The sequence below is a fragment of the Aptenodytes patagonicus genome, chromosome 22 (assembly GCF_965638725.1).
Source record: "Aptenodytes patagonicus chromosome 22, bAptPat1.pri.cur, whole genome shotgun sequence".
In the NCBI taxonomy this organism is placed as follows: domain Eukaryota; kingdom Metazoa; phylum Chordata; class Aves; order Sphenisciformes; family Spheniscidae; genus Aptenodytes; species Aptenodytes patagonicus.
The window spans coordinates 3,814,409-3,834,586 of record NC_134970.1 but is presented as its reverse complement, the minus strand read 5'-3'; the positions used below and the strand labels follow the sequence as shown (position 1 = coordinate 3,834,586).

General features: G+C 51.7%; 1 protein-coding gene across 1 annotated transcript; it reads left to right on the top strand.

The window, feature by feature from the left end:
• Positions 1-12,521: 12,521 nt before the first annotated feature.
• On the top strand, positions 12,522-17,061 carry BTG2 (BTG anti-proliferation factor 2). The gene is made up of 2 exons (XM_076357735.1): positions 12,522-12,737; positions 13,799-17,061. Exons 1-2 carry the CDS (start codon positions 12,575-12,577, stop codon positions 14,137-14,139), a joined length of 504 nt encoding a protein of 167 aa, XP_076213850.1. The 5' UTR covers positions 12,522-12,574; the 3' UTR covers positions 14,140-17,061.
• The last annotated feature ends 3,117 nt before the right edge of the window (positions 17,062-20,178 follow it).

Sequence of the window (20,178 nt, the reverse complement as noted above, 5' to 3'; positions counted from 1 at the left end):
GGTAGGTTGGAAAAAATTGTGTCATTGCCCACCTCCACTAGCCAGGAAGAGCCCTTCTTGCTGTGTGCTGCCTGTGCTTGGAGGAGGGGGCGTCATGAGCACAAAGGCTCTTGTCCTGGAGTCAGCAGAGCTGCCCACAGGGCACCTGACTGCTCTTTGGGTGGACCACATCCTCCTCTAGCTTGCCAGCAGCACATATGTGTTCTTCTGGGATGCTTTCTAATGCATATGTGCCAGTCTGCACAGAGCTCAGGCCTTCCCTTTCTGAAAATAAAGCTGAGAGAGCTCTGTGAAGCAGCTCTGGGATACAGCAGGGTGGGAGGAAAGGCTGAATAGCAACCTGTGGTGCTACAACACCCCTCTCCCTCTGGCTCACTAAGGCATGGTGTTCTGCTGTGCTGGTGTCCTTCCAAGGGAGCTCCAGGAAAGTCAGTGAATTTAATGATTTTGGTAGCTTCTAAGATGTTTAAAATAACAGTGTGTCTTCGAGCCTCTCCCCACCCCAAAACACACCTCAACATCCAAAACTGAAATTTGATTTTATTCTTTATTCTTTTTCTCTGCTTCTTTTAGCTAACTCCTGTGTTTCAGACCTTAACATGGATTTGCAGAGCCAGTTCATGTTTTCAGTTTTCTTTTTAATTAAAAGCTCACCCCTTGCAGGAGGGAAAGAAAAGCTTCAAACATGAGAAGACTTGTGATGAGATCTCAAGCGTTGGCAACTTTGAGCTGGAATTTCTAATGGTGGAACAGTTTGTGCACAATGTGGCCTTGATAGAAGGAGGGAAAACAGCCATTTATGGCAGACAAATGTGTACAGTTGCCAAGCAAGGGCCCTCCTGGGCTCTGGAGCAGGCAGGGTGAAGGGTGCATGAGTTATTATTAGCCGTTTTGTATGGTAAAGAGGGCCTTCAGTTGCCTGGTCTCTGCAAAAGCTGCTTCACTCAGGAGTACTCTTGAGAATGAGGGAGTGGAAGGCAGGAATTTGAGACCCTTTTAAGGTCTGTTTACTCTTCCAACCTCCACAGATTTCAAGGGCATGTATATGAGGCAAATCTGAAATGGTTATCATGGTGAGAGCTGCAGGCACAGGAGGGAGTGGAGATCCCTGGAGCCCTGTCAGCCAGGACTAATGGGTCACATGGGAATGTTTTCCTGCTCCGCTGGGCCATTTCCGTACCGAGTGTCCGTGATCTGGGTTAAGAACGGCCCCTCCGCAGGGACCATAAGAAAACAGTCCTGGGCCTTGTGTTTTTGTATGGCGTTGCTACAGGGAAACTGGAAGGCGATTTTCCCTTCCCTTCCCCTCTTGCGCAGTGTTTTCTATGGGGACACCTTCACGGCATTCATCCTCTGTCTAGCAGGAGGTTGCCTCACAGCTACATTCCCAGCTCCTTCCACTCATTAGAGATGCACCTTTTCAGGTTCAGAAGTGCCCAGGTGCTTTTATAATGGGAAGTGAGCCTCCATGTGCATCAGGAAACTGAGGCACATACTGAGAAAAAGTGAGTTGCTTTTGCACATACAGAGCAGGTGGGTGCCAGCAGCAGGATCAACCCTATCGTGTTTGTTCAGCTGCTTTTCAGGCCACCTGGGAGGAACGCGATCCTAAGCACACACAGCAGAGCTGGATAGTAAGGGATTTCAACCTGACTTCATGCCTTGAGATGGGTAGCAGGGATGTAGTTAGCTTTTGGACTCCGGGAGTCTCCAACAGGCTGCATCAGAGTGGAAAACCTTGATAGATATTCAGAGAGTCCCATACGGGAGGTTGCAGAAGCATGTGAGCTATAACTCTTGTTTTACACTGCCGTAACATCTCCAATGCTGAGATCCAGATTTTCCAAATGCTGGTGATCTCAGACACTGTTTTGGGCAGCTCTTAAACCATGAATATTCACTTTCAAATCTTGGATTACCCAAGAAGATTTTGCATCCAGACCTGAGGCTGGTCAGGGTGAGCAGATAGCTAGAATGTAGGCAGAAGATCTTAGCTGCAGAGCTGCTGTGCCTCTGCGCAGCTCTGACACAGCAGACTGGGCTCATCTGGTACTGGAGCTGCTGGGGATGTCACGAACAAAAGATGTATGACCTGGTGGTTAGGAATCTGAGTTTTAGGGGACATCTCAGTTCAATTCCTGGCTCCATCACAAACCGCTGGCCTGCCCCAGGCATGCCATTCTGCTTTCCCATCACTCAGTTTACCTTCTGGGAAATAGGGGAGAAGGGAAGAAATAGCACCCTACTTTGTGGGCTAACTTTGGGGGATAGCTATATTAAAGACACTTCAGTCTTGCAGGCCTTGGGACACCCTGTGCAGGTGGGGATGAATTGCTGAGTTGAGGGGCCCACGGTGCCCAGGCAGGATGGTGCTGGCTGTGCAGGGAAGTAGCAGGATGCATCCTGCTCTAACAGAGGGGCTCCGATCCCTGCCTGGCACCTCTGTCCCCTTCCCTGGTCTGTGCTGATGTCTCGGCTGCCGGCAGATTGGGTTGTGCTTTCCCAGCTGTGAGGAAGGTTTCCTGGCAGAGCCCCATGTATAATTCACTCAGCATGGCCTCAGCCATAGCTCAGTACAGGAAGGGGAAAGTGGGTTATTGTTGTTATTGTTTTTCCAAACCTCCTTTTGTTTTCTACGGAATGTGGCTGCAAAGCCCTGCTGCCAAAGCCTCTCTTGAGAGTCCTGCTCTGATGGCAGGTCTTCCTTGGGGCTGCTGTGCCCAACGGGGGAATTATGTCAGCAAGTGAGCTGCATGTTGTTTCTTTTACAATCGAGTAGCTATTCTGCTTGTGACACAGCTCACCCCACTGTGCATCCTCCCACGTGCTGTAGCTGTCACAGATCTTCAGCGTTTCCTTTGCACAGCCTTTTCCTCTGTCACCTCATGGAGAACAGTGTCCATGTTGGACATCCAACACTGGATTTCCAGTCGTTTTTCTTGGCTTGTCTTAGCCCCGTGTTTGTTTTTTGGTGCCTGCTCAAATTCCAGAGGTGCTGAGAGATCCCAGACAGCTTCACTGACCTCCCTGTGGGAGACAGGGACATAGCTGTCTGGGGTGGGAGTGGGACCGTCCCTGCCATTACTGGTGGGTGGGGTGGGGCAGGGCTGGGGTATAACTGGGCTCCCAAAAGCATCAATTATAGTGTGAGCTGGTGATGAGCGTGTGGAGGACAATCACTCCAAGGAGCTCTGGGGAACGCTGGTCAGCAGGGGTGGACTGAAGCAGCCTGGCCAGGATGGCTGGTCTCTCAGGATCATCTATGCTGCTGTCTTAGCTCTAGCAGAGTCCTTGGGGCCAGGTCTTTGACCATCACATCCCTGGTGTATCTCAGGGCAGCCTCCTGGAGACTATTTTGAGGATATTGAAGTTATGTTTAGCGTAAGCAGGTTTAAATGTACCTGTTTCATTCCAAACCTAGCTTCTACATGAAGCTCCTGGGTTTTTGTAAAGTGAGACCAAAGTCCTGAGCAGAAATTGAGCAATAGATCAAGGCCTTGGACAGGCACCAAGGTCTGACCTGAAAATGGCTCAGGAACCCAGCCCCCACCTCCTGTCCTCAAATGTACGCAGATAAAATCATGACTCTCTTAATTCCTCTAAATATGAGTGGAAAAATGCCTCCAGAGACTCTGCTAAAGCCTTGGTTGTTGCTGAAATGCAGAAATAAGACGAGAGCGTTTATGTGCTGCTTCTGTGAGTAATAGATGTGGCTCTAACCTGAAATTTGGGATTCCAACCCAGATGAACTCTGGGTGCAATCCAAAGCCATGCCTAAACCCAGATTTTTGAGTAAATGACCCCTACTTTAATAACTAACCAACTCCTTCCCTCCCTTCCTCCCTCCCTGGTTGCACACACCCTGGCAGCGCAGGGTGAGTTGAGAGCTGCAGCTCTGAAGCCAGATATCTGTTTGGCTCTGGCCTCCCTGACTTGCTTGAATAACAAAACTTTCTGTGGGACTTCTGCAACAGGCAGAGTGAAAAAAACCACATCTGCTTCCTCTGCTGGAGTCTGCAAGACAGCAAGCCAATGCGTGAATGCTGATACTACGTCTGTCTTTGCTCTGATGCTCAACTGGCCTTTGGTGTTAGCTACAAAGGAGCTGTGTTCCGGTTAGAGAGCATGCTGGTTGCATGTGAAATTGCGGATAGTGAGGAGGTTTGCAAAGCACTGGAGGGTGGATGCGTGTGGTACACCCTGTGCCTGCCTCCCCCTGCCCAGGTGCAGCACCCCACCAAAAAACAATTAGCCAGCTTTGCCAGGGAGGGCGAGGAATCTTTGGGAACAGCCTAGAGCAGTCCTGCAGAGTCCACCTGCTACCCAGGAGGTATCTCTCCAAGCAGGGATCAGCCTGCCTCTTGGGAAAGGGCACCACCCAGATCTAAGCTCTTGAAGGGTGTTGCCCTGCTTTATCTGGGCCGTCTTTGTGCACTAATTGATGTTTGCAGGGGTTGGGAGGTTTGCTGGGCTCTGGGAAGCACTGGGTTCTTTCTTATTTGTGGGTGTAGCCTGAGAAGAACCCCAAAGACCTTCTCCCAGTGTCCCTTCTCTCCCACGCTGGAGCCTGGACCATCCGCACGCTGCAGCTCTCGATGGCTGTAAGACGAAAGTCCCCCACGGATTTGCAGTCTGGGCATACAGAGGCCACAGGGAGAGGGATGGATTGGGCAGAGCTTTGTCAGTATAGCAGCTATAGATTATGTCTGACATAACCCGTGTTGTGACGTTGAGCTGGGGACCAAGAAGAGGGCTAGTGGGACGGGAGAGAAGGGGAAGCCAGATCCATCTGGCCAGATCCATAGCCTATGATGGTAATGAGATTCTGGAGTTAGCCTTAACCAGGTCAGCTTGCTATAAACTAGACTAACCATGCTGGAGTAGGCCAAAATCTGGAAGTCCTAGAGCTACTTGTCTTCTCTTTTGTTAAGCAGCACCTTGCTACACTAAGGCTTTGAAGTCTGTATGGGACTGGCTTGATCTCTTCAGCCTTGTGGGAAAACACAGAACTTCCCAGAAAGATCCCATTTTCTGTTTGACTCTGTATGTCCTAGAAAACCCTCAAGCAAAGGGTGCTGTGGTGGTAGCTCAGATCTCTGATGCTGTAATAGAAATCACTTTAATCTGTAACCATCTCCTGCTCTTCTTCTCCAAAGTGTGGGTAAATCAGCTGCTCTTCACAGACTTTCAAAAAACACATTCAAACCCAGCAGAGATCCCCACTCAATGCCAAGATGTCAGGTGGCTCTGAACAGGGTCAGTAAATTCACTTACCAGCTGCTACAGCAACAGTGCCTTTGGTGCTCTTGCCCTTATTTTTTTGCCGATGATTGGGGTTGCTATGGCGCCGCAACATGTTACCCTGCATTAATGCTTTATAAGCAATAAACGCAGATTTCGGCAATGTGCTGCTTTGGCAGCTCGTCACAGCATTGCTCCCTGGCTGAGCTGGAGTTTGGCAGACGAGTCACATTCTCACCACCTAAAAAATCCTGTCTTGTGGTTTCAGCCAGAGGGTTTTTTTTTTTAAATTCTCATTTCTAAGAAAAGAAAAATCCCTTTTTCGTAGCATGGCTGCATGTCGGTGAAGTGTGAAATCCCTATATATAACCCTCCAGCCTCCCTTAGAAGGAAAAGGTGTGAGATAGACCCAAGGAGGGAGGTTTGCCTGAAAAGCGCTGGCTGGGGGGAGAAATGCTGGCCCCTTACCCTGCCAGGCTGCAGCATCGGGGCAGCACAGCTCATGGGAAGGGCCCAGTATCTTGCTTCTGCTTTGTGGCTTGGAACAAGACACAGAATCTTTTAGGCTCTGTTTCCTGCTGTGCTGGTTGTCTGTCTCTCCCATGCTAGACCATAACCCCTCAGCTCATGTGGTTGTTCATGTGTGTCTTTGCGGTGCTGAGGAGGATTTGGCTCCCGTGTCCTGTGTTATTGGTGGGTTTGTCACCAGAGTGAGTGGTGGGTTTACCTGTTCCCAGTTGGGGGAGGGAAATGATGTTTTGACTGGAGCCAGTATTTATTTGGAGACTTTCTAGAGGGGAAAAGAGCAGGGCCCGGGTAGGCAGACACACCCCAGGGTGGTGCGATAAGGGAGATTACCAAGGGGCAATTTGCCTCTGCACACATCTGTGTCTCACATGTGCTGTTTACCTTGTGCTGGAGGGGAGGACTGGGGGAAGATGTCATCGCCAAGGGCTGGTGAAGGGCAGACGAGGTGGAGCAGGACGAGGGGCTTCCCAGAGGCACGTCTTACTGCAATGCCTTCCTCCCAGAGTCCTGCTGCTCCTTGCTCCATTTCTGAGATAGAGACAGGGCTCTGAACTCTTTTTATCTCGTAAACTAACAAGCCTGTTCCAGGCTTTACAGCTGACAGCTTTCTCTGGACCTGACTGTGCAAACACCTCCATCCCCACACTGCTCTGGGTCTGCTGCCTTGGTGAGCACTCCACTGGACTTTTTCTATTGTCCCCTTTCTACCCTCTCAAGCTTTGTTCCACAGGAACAGAGGTAGGCGGAGGCAGTGGCATCCTGCAAAGGGGATGTGGAAAAAAACAATAACCGAATGCAAAGAACAGGAAACCATCTCTGAAATCAATGTGAGGTCATCTACACACCTTCCCCAATGAGGCAGCTTCATGAGGAACTGTAGGCTGAGGCTTCATCTCCGGACGATAATACTGAGCTTTGAACAAATGTCTTCTTACACAAGACGCTGGTCAACATGGGTTCAGCAAGAAGCTAGTAAGGCCAAGGAGAAAACCCCAGAGTGCACTGAAGGCATGTGGAGCCAGCGAATGCTCAGCACCATTGGAAAACTAGGTCCAAAGTCCTAAGGAGTTTGAAGAAAAAGCAATTCTTTCTGCTTGTGGCTCCCTTGAGTACAGCAATGTTTGCTTCCTAAAATACTTCTGAACAGATGTGACATTCGCAGTGGGTCAGATAGGTTGCTTTCCATAAGGAAACATGGCATGCAGTGAGGAAAGTGGATCAGAGGGAGGTTGTTCTGCGAAAGACGGCTCCTAGGAACTGCGTGGACCCTCACTGAAGCCCTGGGCTTGGGCTACAAAAGCTACTGTGTTCAAATGCTGTGGGGAAAAGCATCCAGCTCTCAGTCCACATACAAATCCACTCAGAAGCAGAGGGGAATATTTAAAGGTTCCTGATAGTCTACAAATGAAATTGCCTGGACATGCCCGTAATGTATCCTGACATGTCCTGTCCACAAATCCCAAGGCACTCGGAGCTGGCGTGGGGAGACGGGTTACAGGCGACACCGGCTGAACAAAGGACCAAGCTGACAAAAGACATTCAGGCACCAAAATAGGTGGCGAGGTGCTTAGCAAAGCCCAGCGCCATGGAGTCATGCAGGATGATAAGTTTCTAGGAGCTTGGCCCGCCTAGATGATGCCATGTTCTTGTCCTGACCGTGGTCTAGACTGCTGGGAATCGATACGTGCTGTAAAACATGGTCTGATCTAGCAGCTAACAGGTTAAAAAGGCTTTGTTTTCTGTCCGTGTCCTCCCTCTCCCCTCCAGTTGCATTTCACATGGTTCAGTCACAGTCTTATTTCACAACTGTGTGTTTTGAAAGGACTTATTAGCTCTAAGTGTAGGCTGGGCTTAAGACTCTTGCTTTATTGTTTACCCTGCCTGCTAGGCCTGTTTCTGGGGTCAGACCCGGGTTACCAATTACAGCTGTGATTAAACATACTAGCCCAGCTTACCCCTGGGCTTTTTTCCCCCTTAAATTCCCAGTGATTCTGCTTAACTGGTGTTAGCAACCAGGTGGCTGCTGGCACTGCAGTCACAATTGTCTGTGCCTTCTCTGGCAGAGCCAGATAATGAGATTTGAACCAGGCCAAACATCTATTATTTTTCCAGTTCAGAACTGTTCCCAGAGATTTTTTTTGTTTTTTTTTTCTTAATGTAAAGAAAGCCAGCCCTTGACTTCCCAAATCTACATAGATAACCTTAAAATCCTTCTTAAATACTAGGGTAATTGGGAGGGACCCACCCGGGAGAAGTGACAGCTAATTTAGCAATCTGTGGGACATGTCTAATAAGGAGGATTTGAATGTTAATTCTGTGTAACTATTTCACCGCTGATAACAGGGGGTGTGAATTCACACTGTGGCTGTTTGACTGGCAGCTGACTCTAATGGTATTCGAGGCCAGCTTGAAATTGTTTTCTGTGTCTCATGCCTTCTGAACTTCAGTCCAGCAGACTAAAAAAGGTGTCGTCACCCCCCAAAAAAACATAACAAGTCAAAGTGTAGCGTGGGAACAGTTGCCTTTTAGGTGTACATAAAACACCATGAGTTGCTGACTCTTGAAAAGCGTAACTCTGTGTGAGCAGCTTGGTCTGTCCATGCTGAGTTTTAACCCTTGATGGAAAGCCAAATGTTCCCCTTTTATTGTAAAATTTCCAGCCTAACTGGTTTTGAACGTCATTTGGATAAACAGGGCCAGAGTGTTTGAAAGCCTATCTGAACTTCTAATTCCTGTCAAACCAGTTACAAATCTAGTCTGGCCAATTGCTATGGAGAGGTTTATTGTTTTTTGGTTTTTTTAATAATTGAAATCTAAATGCTCTCAGCCATTTCCAGCTAAACACAGGGCGGAAACTAATCTAGCCAGAACAGCATTAAAAACAGCTCTAACTTCTTTTTTTAAAATGAATTTTATTTTCTAATTGTTTGTTTACTCTGTAACTCCTCAAAGCAATTTGAAGGCATGTGTTAAGTCTTATGCCCTGTCTTTATGACTGCAGTCTTCTTGTAACAGGGCCAGAAATTATGGGCACATAACCCGCTTAGAGGTCCTTGAGCTCCACAGGAAATCTCTTATTGGAAGGGCTTAACGAAGACAATCTGATTTTGGAGACCAGGGCCTGTGTCCGACCATATGAACACACAAAGGCCCTAAGCTGTGCGAAAGGAGCCTTTAGAATCAGGATGATTAAGAATAAATGGAGGATCTGAATTTGGAGAATGGTGCCACCACTTACTTCATCCACTTCATCCATCCCTGTGGAGCAGGGGGGACGAGGGGAACCTGCTTGCCAAGGTTAGGTCATCATCAGCGCTTAACGAACACTGTTAGCCCTAATGGCAAATAAACCTGTACTTGCTATTAGCGCTATTTTTGGCAGGCTGGAGGACAGAAGACCTCTTGCTACAATTATTGTCCAGTGACTCAGGACTGGATGATACCATCCAAGTACTTTTTAATGTGATCCTTCTGTTGGATGGGGGAAACGAGCCCTTTTCCCTGCTCTCAGCTTGTCTGGTTAGATTGCAAGCTCTGCTCAGGCCTCCTGTGCTTTACTACAGTAGAAAAGTTGAGGGTTTGTTTTTGCTTTTACCGAGAGAGAGAGAGATATATAAAGGTATCATCCACCAGGATGGTTTTGCTTGCTTCCTAATTTTCTGCTGATTATGACTGTACCCACGCAGCGTGAGCATGTCTGCTGGCTGACAATGCAGGTGTGTTTAAAGTAATGAAGCTGCGCGTGGACAGGCTCGCGCTGTGTGTTTATGCAGCCTCTTCCAGGGGCCTCTGGCTGCTGCTCCAGTATAAATAACCTCCCCCTGCATTGTGCTGTGCTCCGGGTTTCACATGCACCCATGTGCTCTTTCATGTGTGTTGCTGACTTTAAAAGAAAAAAAAGTCCTTAGACTTTAATCCTTGGGTTTATTTCAAAGCTTACAAAGGCAAATCTGGTTTATAGCAAGAGATTTGCTTGATTCCTTGTGCTCTGCGGATGAATGGAGTGGCAGATGGAGCGGGGAGGGGAGGACTCGGGGACCCCTTGGCTCTATCTTCTTGCTAGCTTGACCCTACTTCCGTGCCTGCTGCCCAAAGCGCTTTCTTTTAAGCTGCGCAGAACACGAAACGGGGTCAGTACAGACCTCTGCTTGGGCAGTATCTGTTATATCCACCTCTTTTATGATTTCAAAAGCTATTTTCTTACTCTCTGCTCTGGCTTGTTGGTTGTACATTGCTACATAGCCATCGTCTTGTGCTTCAGAAGGTGTGAAATCCCATGTACAGTGTGTGCACGTAGGAATGACAGAGGTGCAAATAAAATGAGCTGCAGCCTCTGGAAGCAAAAGGCCTCAAAAAATCCTATTAAACCCTTGAGTCATCGGAAATAATTGGAGTTTTGAGACCTGCTGTATAAAGAGGTGCTGGAAAGCCTCCCCCCGACCTGCTGCACAAAATCCCCTCTTTTGAGGGGGACAGGCAGGGTGCTGCTCTCTGCTAACCCTTGCCAAGAGCAGTGCCCAAGTGGGACAGGACCCTAAACGATTCGATAAGAGCCGCGATAAGGTGGAGCCGTGCTGGCAGGCTGCGTGCCGGCAGGCGCACGCTCCTCCTTATCAGGGAGCGCCGTGGCGAAAGCGCTGTGCCAGCGACGGGAGCGGCACTGTGGGAACCGGCGATGGCTCAGCCTCCGCGGGGCTGCTCCTCGGGCACAGGCAAACCCAGATGATCTAATTCCCTGCCTTGGTTTTCTCCAGCTGCACCCACTGCTTGTGGAGATGCCAAATGAGGCCCCAGCCACAGGAGAAGAACGCGTTTTCGCTGGGGATCACATCAGAGCTGTGGCTTCAGATCCTCCCCCAGCGCACGCCAAGGGAGGCATCTGGGGCTGCGAGACAATGGCTCGAAACAAAAATCTCGAAACAATGCCAGGGAATATTCATTCAGAAATCCCATCCTGTTTTGATACTAACTCTCTCATGGTTGATCAAAGCAAAGGCAAGAAAAGAGCTTGGCCTCCTACTGTTGCTTTAGCTTCGGGCCAGTTTCAGCAGAAGCTGGGCGAGTGCCTTTATCCTGGGCAGCGTGGCTGGCAGCTGGGCCAGCTGGTGCAGCTCCCTGTTTTGTGGTGGCTTTAAGGTGCTGCTTGCATCTTACAAAGCATTGGGGCCGTGCACCGCTTGCACCGGTTCTCCTCTTCCCTCCTGCTGGGCTGGATGGAGGCAACCAAGGACGCTTGGTTCTGCTCCATGCTTGCCTTGGCTTGCTCTCCCTGCTCCATGATTGAACATGTCCTCTGCGCTGCAGCCACCTCCTCCTGGATCCTGCTCTTCCTCCAGCCAAAAGCCAGGCTGGAAGGAGGCACCGAGTCCTGAGGTGTCTGCCCTTGCTCCTCACCTCAAACGCTCCTCAGGCAGTGAGATGACAGCAGTTATTGTCATGTTCCCCCTCATCTCCCTCACTTGTCTGGGACAGTGCAGGTGATGGCAAGTTCTCCTGCATGCTTCGGGGATCACTGGAAAGGATTTGGCCTTGTCTAGGGAACAAGGATCTGTGCTATGTCTTGGGTGATGGACAATGAAATTTGGTGATGGAAACCTGCTGGGGAGAGGAGACCCCCTGTGTAGGGGGCCAGACCCCATCCTGTACTGAAGCCAGGAGGGTAGGAAGGGCCAGACATCAGGGATGGGTCACTGTTGCTGGCTGCCCTGGGTGACTGATCCGTCTCATTCCAGGTCAGCAGAAACGCTGCTCCACCGATACCGAGAATGCCCCGACGCCGATCCAGCACCCAGTGCCCATGCTGGGCCGATGCCCCGGCAGAAGCGCGCAGGACCCCGGGGCTGCCGGCTGTCAGGGGCACCCTTCCCCTCGCACCATCTCCCGTCAGCTGCACCATTCCTTCAGTCCGTTGGCGGTTTCAGTAAGTGACTTGCCAGTGGCTTGGCGGGGACAAGCCTTTGCTTCACCCTCCTGAGGCGGCGTGTGTGTTAGTGGAAGTGGCCCGTGAACTCACCCGCTGGTGGGGAGGGTTGGAGACCTGACCCTGGTGGTACCGGTGCTCCGGGGTTCCCCACAGCAGGCCGGGGAGGCTGGGCTGAGGGGGCAGCGGGACCGGGCCGGCTTCCCGTATGCCGCCAGCACCCCGGAGACCCACTCCACGGACCAGGGAGCAGCCGGGGCAGCCCCAACATCGGCTTCCCTGGGGCGGCAAATGGCACCTAGGCCGATCCGGGATCTGGTGGGGGGTTTCCACCGCTCAGGACGACCCGGGGAGCCCTTGCCCTGCCCCCACGACCGCCCCCTCGAACACCGGCAGCTGCCAGGGACCCCCGATCCCCCCCTGACACCCGGAGCCCACGGGTGCCGCAGCCCCGGGGCTGAGCGGGGGCCTCTGCTCTGGAGCAGAAGGGTGCGGAGAGCTGGGGTGGGCCGAGCCCCGGCCCCGGCCCCGGTCCCGGCCCCGGTCCCGGTCCCCTCCTCCTCCTCCTCCTCCTCCTCTTCCTCTTCCTCCTCCTCCTCCTCCTCCTCCTCCTCCTTCCAGGTCAGCCCCAAAAATAGCCCTCCGGTAACTCCCCCCCCCGCCGCTATTGTCATCGCGGCGGCGACGTCACTCCTTCCACGGCGCTGAGGTCAGGCGCTATTAGCATACCGCGCCCCCTCGGCCAATGGGGGCCGCCGCGCCGATGACGCCTCCCCCGGCTGCCCTATTTAAGGGCGGCGCGGAGCCGCCGGCGCAGACAGAGCCGAGTCGATCGCGGCGTCGGAGCCTCCGCGACCCCCCTACGCTGCCGCCCGGGAGCCCAGCATGAGCCAGCGCCAGAGCCAGCGCCGCGGCGGCCCGCGGGCCGACATGGCGCCCGAGATCGCCGCCGCCGTGGGCTTCGTCTCCAGCCTGTTGCGGACGCGGGGCTGCGTCAGCGAGCGGCAGCTGCAGGTCTTCAGCGGGGCGCTGCGGGAGGCGCTCGCAGGTGAGGCGCAGCCCCGCGGGCCGGGGAAGAGATCAGCTTTGCAGGGAGGAAGGTCCGGGGCGAGAAAAGACCACTCGTGTCCGTCCTCTTGCTCTCCTCCTCGGGGCCGGGCGCCCACTGGTGTCCTTCCCCGGTGCCCCCCGTGTTGCTCCCGGGACCTGGTGTCCCTCCCTGGGTGCCCACCTGTGTCCTCTTGGGTCGGGCACCCATCTGTGTCCTTCCCTGACACCCAGCTGTGTCATCCTTGATGCCAGATGCCTATTTGTGCCTTTGCCTGGGTGCCCATCCACATCCCTCTGGGGACTGACAGGTATCTGTGTGCCTCCCTGGGCACCCACCTGTGTCCCTGTGAGGTCCTGGGCAAACAGCTGCCTCAGCCCTGAAAGTGAGCAGATTCCCTGCCTAGTCTCTGAGGGTTTTGTGCAGCCCATCTGCTTGAAGCCCTCCTTGCTGGGGCTTGATATAGATGATCCAAAGCTACTCTGAGTGCCCCATCCCCTGGCAAGAAGTGCTCAGCCCTGTGTCAGTGGGGTTTGGCACTCCCCTCTTCACAAGCCTGTCTGGGGCTCAGCAGTAACTGGGTGGTTCAAAGGTCTCCTCCCAGCCTAACGCAGCCTTGTGTTCTCAGCCCTAAGGAGGGATGGTTTGTTTGCTGCTGTGCTGAGATAAGGGGTAGTGATATGCCCCTGAACTTAGAGAATGACCTGGATGTTGCTCCCTGACTGGTGTTTTGTTGTTGGTGATACGGTATCTACCCTGGCCACCCCAGCAGTCGGGGTGAGAAGGTGTTGGGGTCCTGTCACTGCAGCCCCTGTGGCACCGTCCTGCCTGGGGTTTCTAGGACCCAAAGAGCTGCGCTTCTGCGCCTTGGAGCACGCAGCGGCTGAATAATTGAGCGCTTGGCTCTGGAGCTTCTGTCTGATGGAGGCAGCCTAAGGAGGACTCTGTTTCCTCCGCCTGCAGTGAGGTGTGGGACCCCCTTGGGACTGCAGCAGGACGCAGACCTTCTCACAGCTGCTGCACGCCTGCTCACCGCTCTTCCCTTCTCGCTTCCCTTGCAGAGCACTACAAACATCACTGGTTTCCTGAGAAACCGTTCAAAGGCTCTGGGTATCGCTGCATCCGGATCAATCACAAAATGGACCCCATTATCAGCAAGGCAGCTAGCCAGATCGGACTCAGCCTACCGCAGCTTTACCAGCTCCTGCCCAGTGAGCTCACGCTCTGGGTGGACCCCTATGAGGTCTCATACCGCATCGGTGAGGATGGCTCCATCTGTGTCTTATATGAAGCGACTGCAACGAAACCTGTGAGCTCCTACGGGATGCTTACCTGCAAGAACCAGATGATGTTAGGTCGCACCAGTCCTTCCAAAAACTACATCATGACTGTCTCCAGCTAAATACTCCTCTTGTCCTTACACTGCCAAGACACAGGCTACTGTATACCTCACCTGAGGATCTATTTTTAAGATGAAGAGCTATTTATATTTTTTAAAAAAATCCAAGAAAATCCAAAATTAAAATATTGGGCACCGCTTTGACCAGAAGCGGTGTTCTAGGTGCCTTTTTTAAAGCTGTTGCAAGCTTACAAGTTTTTATTATGAAGCCGATATCTACCTAATTAGTGTTGGATGGCAATTTTGGGCTGGCTTGCTCACTTGGGCAGCTTGGAATGCAGGAAGAGGGGGAAGAGCCAGGCTGGGAAGTGTGGCTTGGTGGTGGGAGATGTCTGTGTCACCTTCTCACCATCCTGGTACCCAACAGTATTGCTGTATTGCCAAGTATTGCAATATTGTCGGAGAAGGGATGAAGGAGTTGCTGTCTTTCCTCCACTAATTTCTTCACTCCCCAGCTGGTCTGATCTCTCTGGGGCCTGGATATAGTGTTTGGGGGAACCTTGCCTCAGGGCTGGGTGGTGCTGGGGACCCTAGGATCCCTCACCTTTGCTCTTGCACATCTCTTCTGGACCCACTTACTCTGTGAGTGTTGCAGCTCTGCTCTGCCCCACTCCCAGCACAAAGCAAGGGGGAGCATGGCCCTTCTCCAACCCCTCCATCTCTCCTGTCTGCTGTTGGATTGAGGGGGCCACATAGGTACCAGTGCCCTGTGAAATGGAGCAAGGCAGAGATGAACTGGGGGTCAGGCTGTGCAGAGAAGGTCCCCAAGATGTATATTGTAGCTACTGTGGTGGCACTGGAGTACTGTTTGTTCCTGGTGCTCCCCAGTACCTGGCTGTCACCCACTGCTTGCTGCACACTGAGAAGGGTACTCCAGACCCTGAAACCAGCACTGAACAGCTGTGAATTACAAAGCCTTTCTGCTATGTGTGGCTTAGACATCAGCCCACAACCTGCTCCTGTCTGGCCTCTCTGTGCTCCGAGAGTGGAGTCTGTCCTCTTGCTTGCAAAAGTTGCCTAATCCAGTGCTGATGACTTGCTGTGTCACTTCTCCAGAAGAGCCGAAGCAACTCGCCTTGTGCTGTAGAGGTTGGTGTGAGAACCCCCTTTGCCCTGTCTCTTAAAATCAGAAGTATTGGGGGTCTTTTCCCCCTGTGTGTGGGATGCTCAGATGCTTTGGTATCTTAACTTTGCTTTTAAAGTCACAGCACTTCTTCCCTCTCTTCCTCCACTGGGTGATCAGCATGTGGCTGTCCCTGGGAGCTGTCTCCACTGATACCTTGGTAAGGGGCATCGTTTGGTTCTGATCTCTTGGTACATAACCTTTGCACAATTAATGCCTGGTCCTGTGCTCTTTCCATTCAAGTAAAACTCCTTTTGGAGTCCCAGTGGTACTTGTATTCAGGGAGACTTTGCCCAAGTGTTTTTCAGAATTTGGCCCTTAAACTGCTTTGGCTAACTATGAATGGGGTGGGAGCTGAAAGTGCTGCCCCAAGAACTTTACCTACCTGTTGGGAATGAGCCTTTACCAGAATGTTGTATGTCTATTGCCTTTTTACTAACCAGCTGGTGTTCTTCCAGTGATCCTGGGAGAAGTGATTGAAAAAGGGCATTGACATGGTTGGTTGTAATGAAACTTTCCCAGATTTGTCTCTCAGCAGACCTTTTTTACCTTCCTCTTTTCTGACCTGGCAGCTGACTGGTGTAACTAGAGTTGTTCTTGCCTAGCCTTTGATGAATCAAGTTCTCAGACATTTGTGCAATATGTTTCCAAATCTTGGGTGCTCTGGGAGAGGAAGGAAGCCTCCCGCCTGCCACAGTTCGTAGCTTGTGTTTTTTAATATATTAAAAAAAAAAATCAGCACAGCTCCCCAACTCTGACTGCTAATGTGGAAAAGTAAGTTCAGATTTTTGTGTCAAGTCATGAATTCCAGAACTGGAAAACCACCCTCAATTCTTAGATCCTTTTAAAATGTCAAGTGGTGAGTGAGTTGTCCTTGAACAGTAATAGCAGACTGTGGCTCTGAAGTTGCATCACTTCCCTTTGCATCACTTGAATTTCTCATGTCAGCAAAGCAGAAGCTGAAATGAAGCACTGGGGCTTTTCCCTTGGTGAACTTGTGCAATAGGTGACCTCACCAAGGGGGGAGTACTTGGGAACTTCCAAAAAGCAAATTCCCTTTTCAAGGAAAAGGGATCTCGGTGCTTTTTGGAGTCCTCACTTAACCTGCTTACGTGGAAAGCCCATGATGAGAACTGCATCCAGGATGAGCAGTGTTTGCTTTGCTGGACTCCTTGGCTGGATGTGGAGTTTCCTGAAGGCTGGTACTTCCTTGGGTTATAATTTATCATGATCAAAGCAGTCTTAAGATTTACCCCCCCGTTTTACTCTGTTCCCTTCCTCTTACCAGAAAGGTTTTTCAGGAACAACAGCCCACACCAAAGGAATACACTATAATTGCTCTTAACATGCCCCCACTTCCAGAACCGAAATAGCCAAGTCTCATTCTTTTTGTCCCTGGTGTGGAGGAGTCTGATGTTAAAGGTGTCTGTTTTTAGCTTCAAAACCAACCAAATTTGGGTATAATCCATTTCTCTCTTGTAGCTGGTTACACGTAAAAGCTGTGAATTAGTGTGCTCTGTTGCCTTCTGCCTACAAGCCTGATACACACCATTCAGCTCTGCGGTTGAGTATTTTAAGACAATGTATTTGAGGGGTTTCTTGTCTTTTTTTTTTTAACAAGCTGGACTGTTGAACGGGACCTGCTTTTTGTATTTGGTGAAAATGGTAGAAAGTTTGTAAGCTACACTTGGAGGAGGGAGTGGATGGTTCCTAATTGTATAGTAGTGTTTTTATATACAGAATGTACAATCCTTTGACAGACGTATGCTTTTGTTACTTTAATAAAAATGTAGCAGTATAAATGAGCCTTGTTTTCTTGCTGGGAACTGCTGTATGCTTGCGAAGAGGGTGAGGGTTGGGATTGCAGCTGAAATCCCACACTGTGAATGCTGTGGGCTTGGTTAAAGTGTGGGTGGCTGTTAATATCCAGCTGTGTCAAGGAGGAGGTTTAGAAAAAAGCTGCTTAGTCAACATGCTGACTCTAAACCTGACCCTCTAAACCTGAGGAATTAAGGCTGGGAATTGGTCTGATGACTAATGAGGGGCTGTGGGTGTCCTGCCCTCTCCTTACCCATGCTGACTTACGGGGTTCTGGCTTGGGCAGCGGGGGATTTAATCAGTGCAGGACTGTAGAAATCCTGTGTCCTGCCAGGGCATGAAGGTGTTACGTAGTCGACTGGCAGATCTCTTGCCCAACCCTAGGAATGGCATAAATGAAGTCTTGGAAAGAAGCGATTGATGATCTGAGCCAGGTATGGGGGCAGTTCCTGGTTAAGCCTCTCTGCCTCCACTGTCCTTCCAGGGGTGACTGAGCCGGCAGAGGAGGAAGGGTTGGGAGATCACAGGATTGAAATGTTCAGGTATGTGGAGGATGCTCTGGGCCTGTCATGATAAAGGCAGCTGGGGTTGATTCACTGCAGACCCTGTTTTGGCTCTGTCAAGACACTGGTGACTGCAGCACGGAGCTGTAACCCTGCTCCCTGGGATGGGAATGTCCAGCTCGTGTTTAACCCTCATCTGCACTCATCTTCAAGCTGACCTGATTTAAGGACCTTAGCTAAATTGGCTTGTGCTGGTTTCAGTCCAAAACTCCATTTTTATGGAGTTCAGGAGGGCTTGAGTTGTGACCTACCCCAACCTGCTCCCTGTGCTGGTGCCTTCCTGGAGCAGTGATGCCAAGGGGGGAGCACAGGCCTGGTCCCACCGCGCTCCCCGACAGGGGCAAAGCTGCTTCCTCCCCTCCTGCTTTTATCATAACACACCACCTCTGAGAAGAAAACAATTTGTGGGCTGATTTTAACGCTCTGTCAAAGCCGCTCCTTTTTGGAGTCATCCCTTCATTAGTTTCCATAAACACACCCAAATTGCTGCTGCTTGTGGAACAGGGCTGTCGGGGAGGAATGGGTGTCCCATTCAGTTGCTGATTAGCTTGGGAGTCATCCAGGTTCAAAGGCTTGGTGAAGTCAGATGATGGCAGCCTTCCTCCCTCTGGCTTGTCTGGACCAGCGTGGTCCATCTAGACCTGCGTGCTGTGGTCCATGGCCCATTTTCAGGCTGGCATAGTCCATGCCACGGCCAGCCTGGCGTGGTCCCACGTGCTGTGGCCCGTGGCTGGCATTTGGGTCAGCAGGCAGAGCCAAGATCATCTAAAATTTGAGGTGCTCGTAGCCAAGATAAAAATACAGCTCTTACGCCATGGAGTGTTTAGTGAGGAGTCAACCCTACCTGCACCGCAACCAGATCCTCCCGCCAGCCTTTTAATAGGTGACTCATCTACTATTTTTATTTTGCTTGTCAATTTTCTTCTGGTAGGATCGCGATACCTGGTGTACAAGCTGGGTTAGCTTGGGGGTGCGTCTTTATCTGCCCCCCCGCAAGCCCTTTCTAGGCCTTTTGATGCTGAGCCGCAGCTCTCGGTACGTTTTCTCATTGCGAGATGCCCGAGCCTGTCACAGGATCAGCTCATGGGCACAGGAGGAAGGGAGCGCGGAGGCACAGCCGGACCTGGCTGCCCCCTGGCATGCTTGAAGCAGCTCTGAAAAAGACTGAAAGTAACTAAAACCGCACTTACCCACCACTGCCCACCTCCTGCCTCTTGCAATCTGGACTCGGTTTCTGCCGAGCCCTTTGCTGGGTTTCTGTTGGGACTTTTTATTCAGGCTGGGCAGGGAAGTGTCTGATCAAGGAGCCTGGGTCAAATGTTGTCCTCTGTAATCAGAGGTCGGTGTGTTGCATAAACGAGTATTTGCCTTTGACGTGTCCTCGGTGAGAGCTCAGCCCTTTGCCCGGCAGACCTGCCTCCACATCTGCCTGCGCGCCTGCCTGCTTCCCAGCACCCCGCAGGAGAGATGAGCTCCGCCGGCACAGCGGGGTCCGGGACTTAAACCCGGAATGTCCCTATGTGTGCGACACCCACCTAGAAACAGGTTATCCACCGCAAAAACCCTGCTGCAGGGAGGAAGGGCAGCACGGGTGATGCTGGCTTTCAGGAAAACCTTCTCCTCCCATCGCAGCAGTCTGGAAGGGCATTTAATGCCTGTTTAGAGTAAAAAGGTGGGTGGGCTTTAATGTCCTGTCCCCTGCACTGATGCGTTGTCTCCCTGCTATCTGTGCAAGGCTTCCTGGCCGTGTGTGTGCTGTAGCAGTGCCGTCAGCCCTGCCTCGCAGGAGGTGGGGCAGTTTTGGGGGCTGGTCTGTTGGGGAAACGCAGATTGTGCAAGGCCTGAATCAGCCGCGAGCAACGTCCTGACCCAGCAGCAACAACCCCCGGGTCCGCGAGGATATTTTGGTTGACTCATGGAAAAAATGTTTGTTTGATTTTTTTGTGTGTTTGTGTGCTCCTCTTTCCTGGGGTCCCTTTAGCAGAAATTGGGTGTTCCTAAGTGCTCAGAAAAGCAACATCATCATTTAGGATGCGAAACTGCTTGTTGGGGTTATTTCTGCCCTTCCCACAGAAGCCAGACCTCATCCTCCGCCAGTCCCCGGTATTACTGTCCCTGCCTCGAAGCGCTTTTACCTCTGCCCACCCAGAAGCTGGCAAGAGAGCTGGGCCCCTTTGAAACGTGGCAAATGGGACAGGTTGCTCAGAAGGGAAAAAGGTGAGTGGGGACGAGGACGGCACTGGCATGGCAGCCGAGGCTCTGGGCTCTCCCTCGTTTGCTTCTGCAGCTGGAGGAGGGACAGAAGTGAAACCGGGTGCCGCCGAGCCTCCTCCCCGCACCAGCACGTTCGTGCAGGGCTCAGCCTCCGCCAGGTGCTTCCTGCCCTCTTTATTTGCCGACGGGGCGATGGGAAGCGACCGGCTGTTTCGGCTCGGCCGAGGCCAATCAGGCACTCGCGTGGGTGCAGCCACGCTTGCCTGTATCTGGGGAGACGCAGCCGGCAGTGCCCAGCCCCAGCCCTGGGAAAAGGGGGAGGCG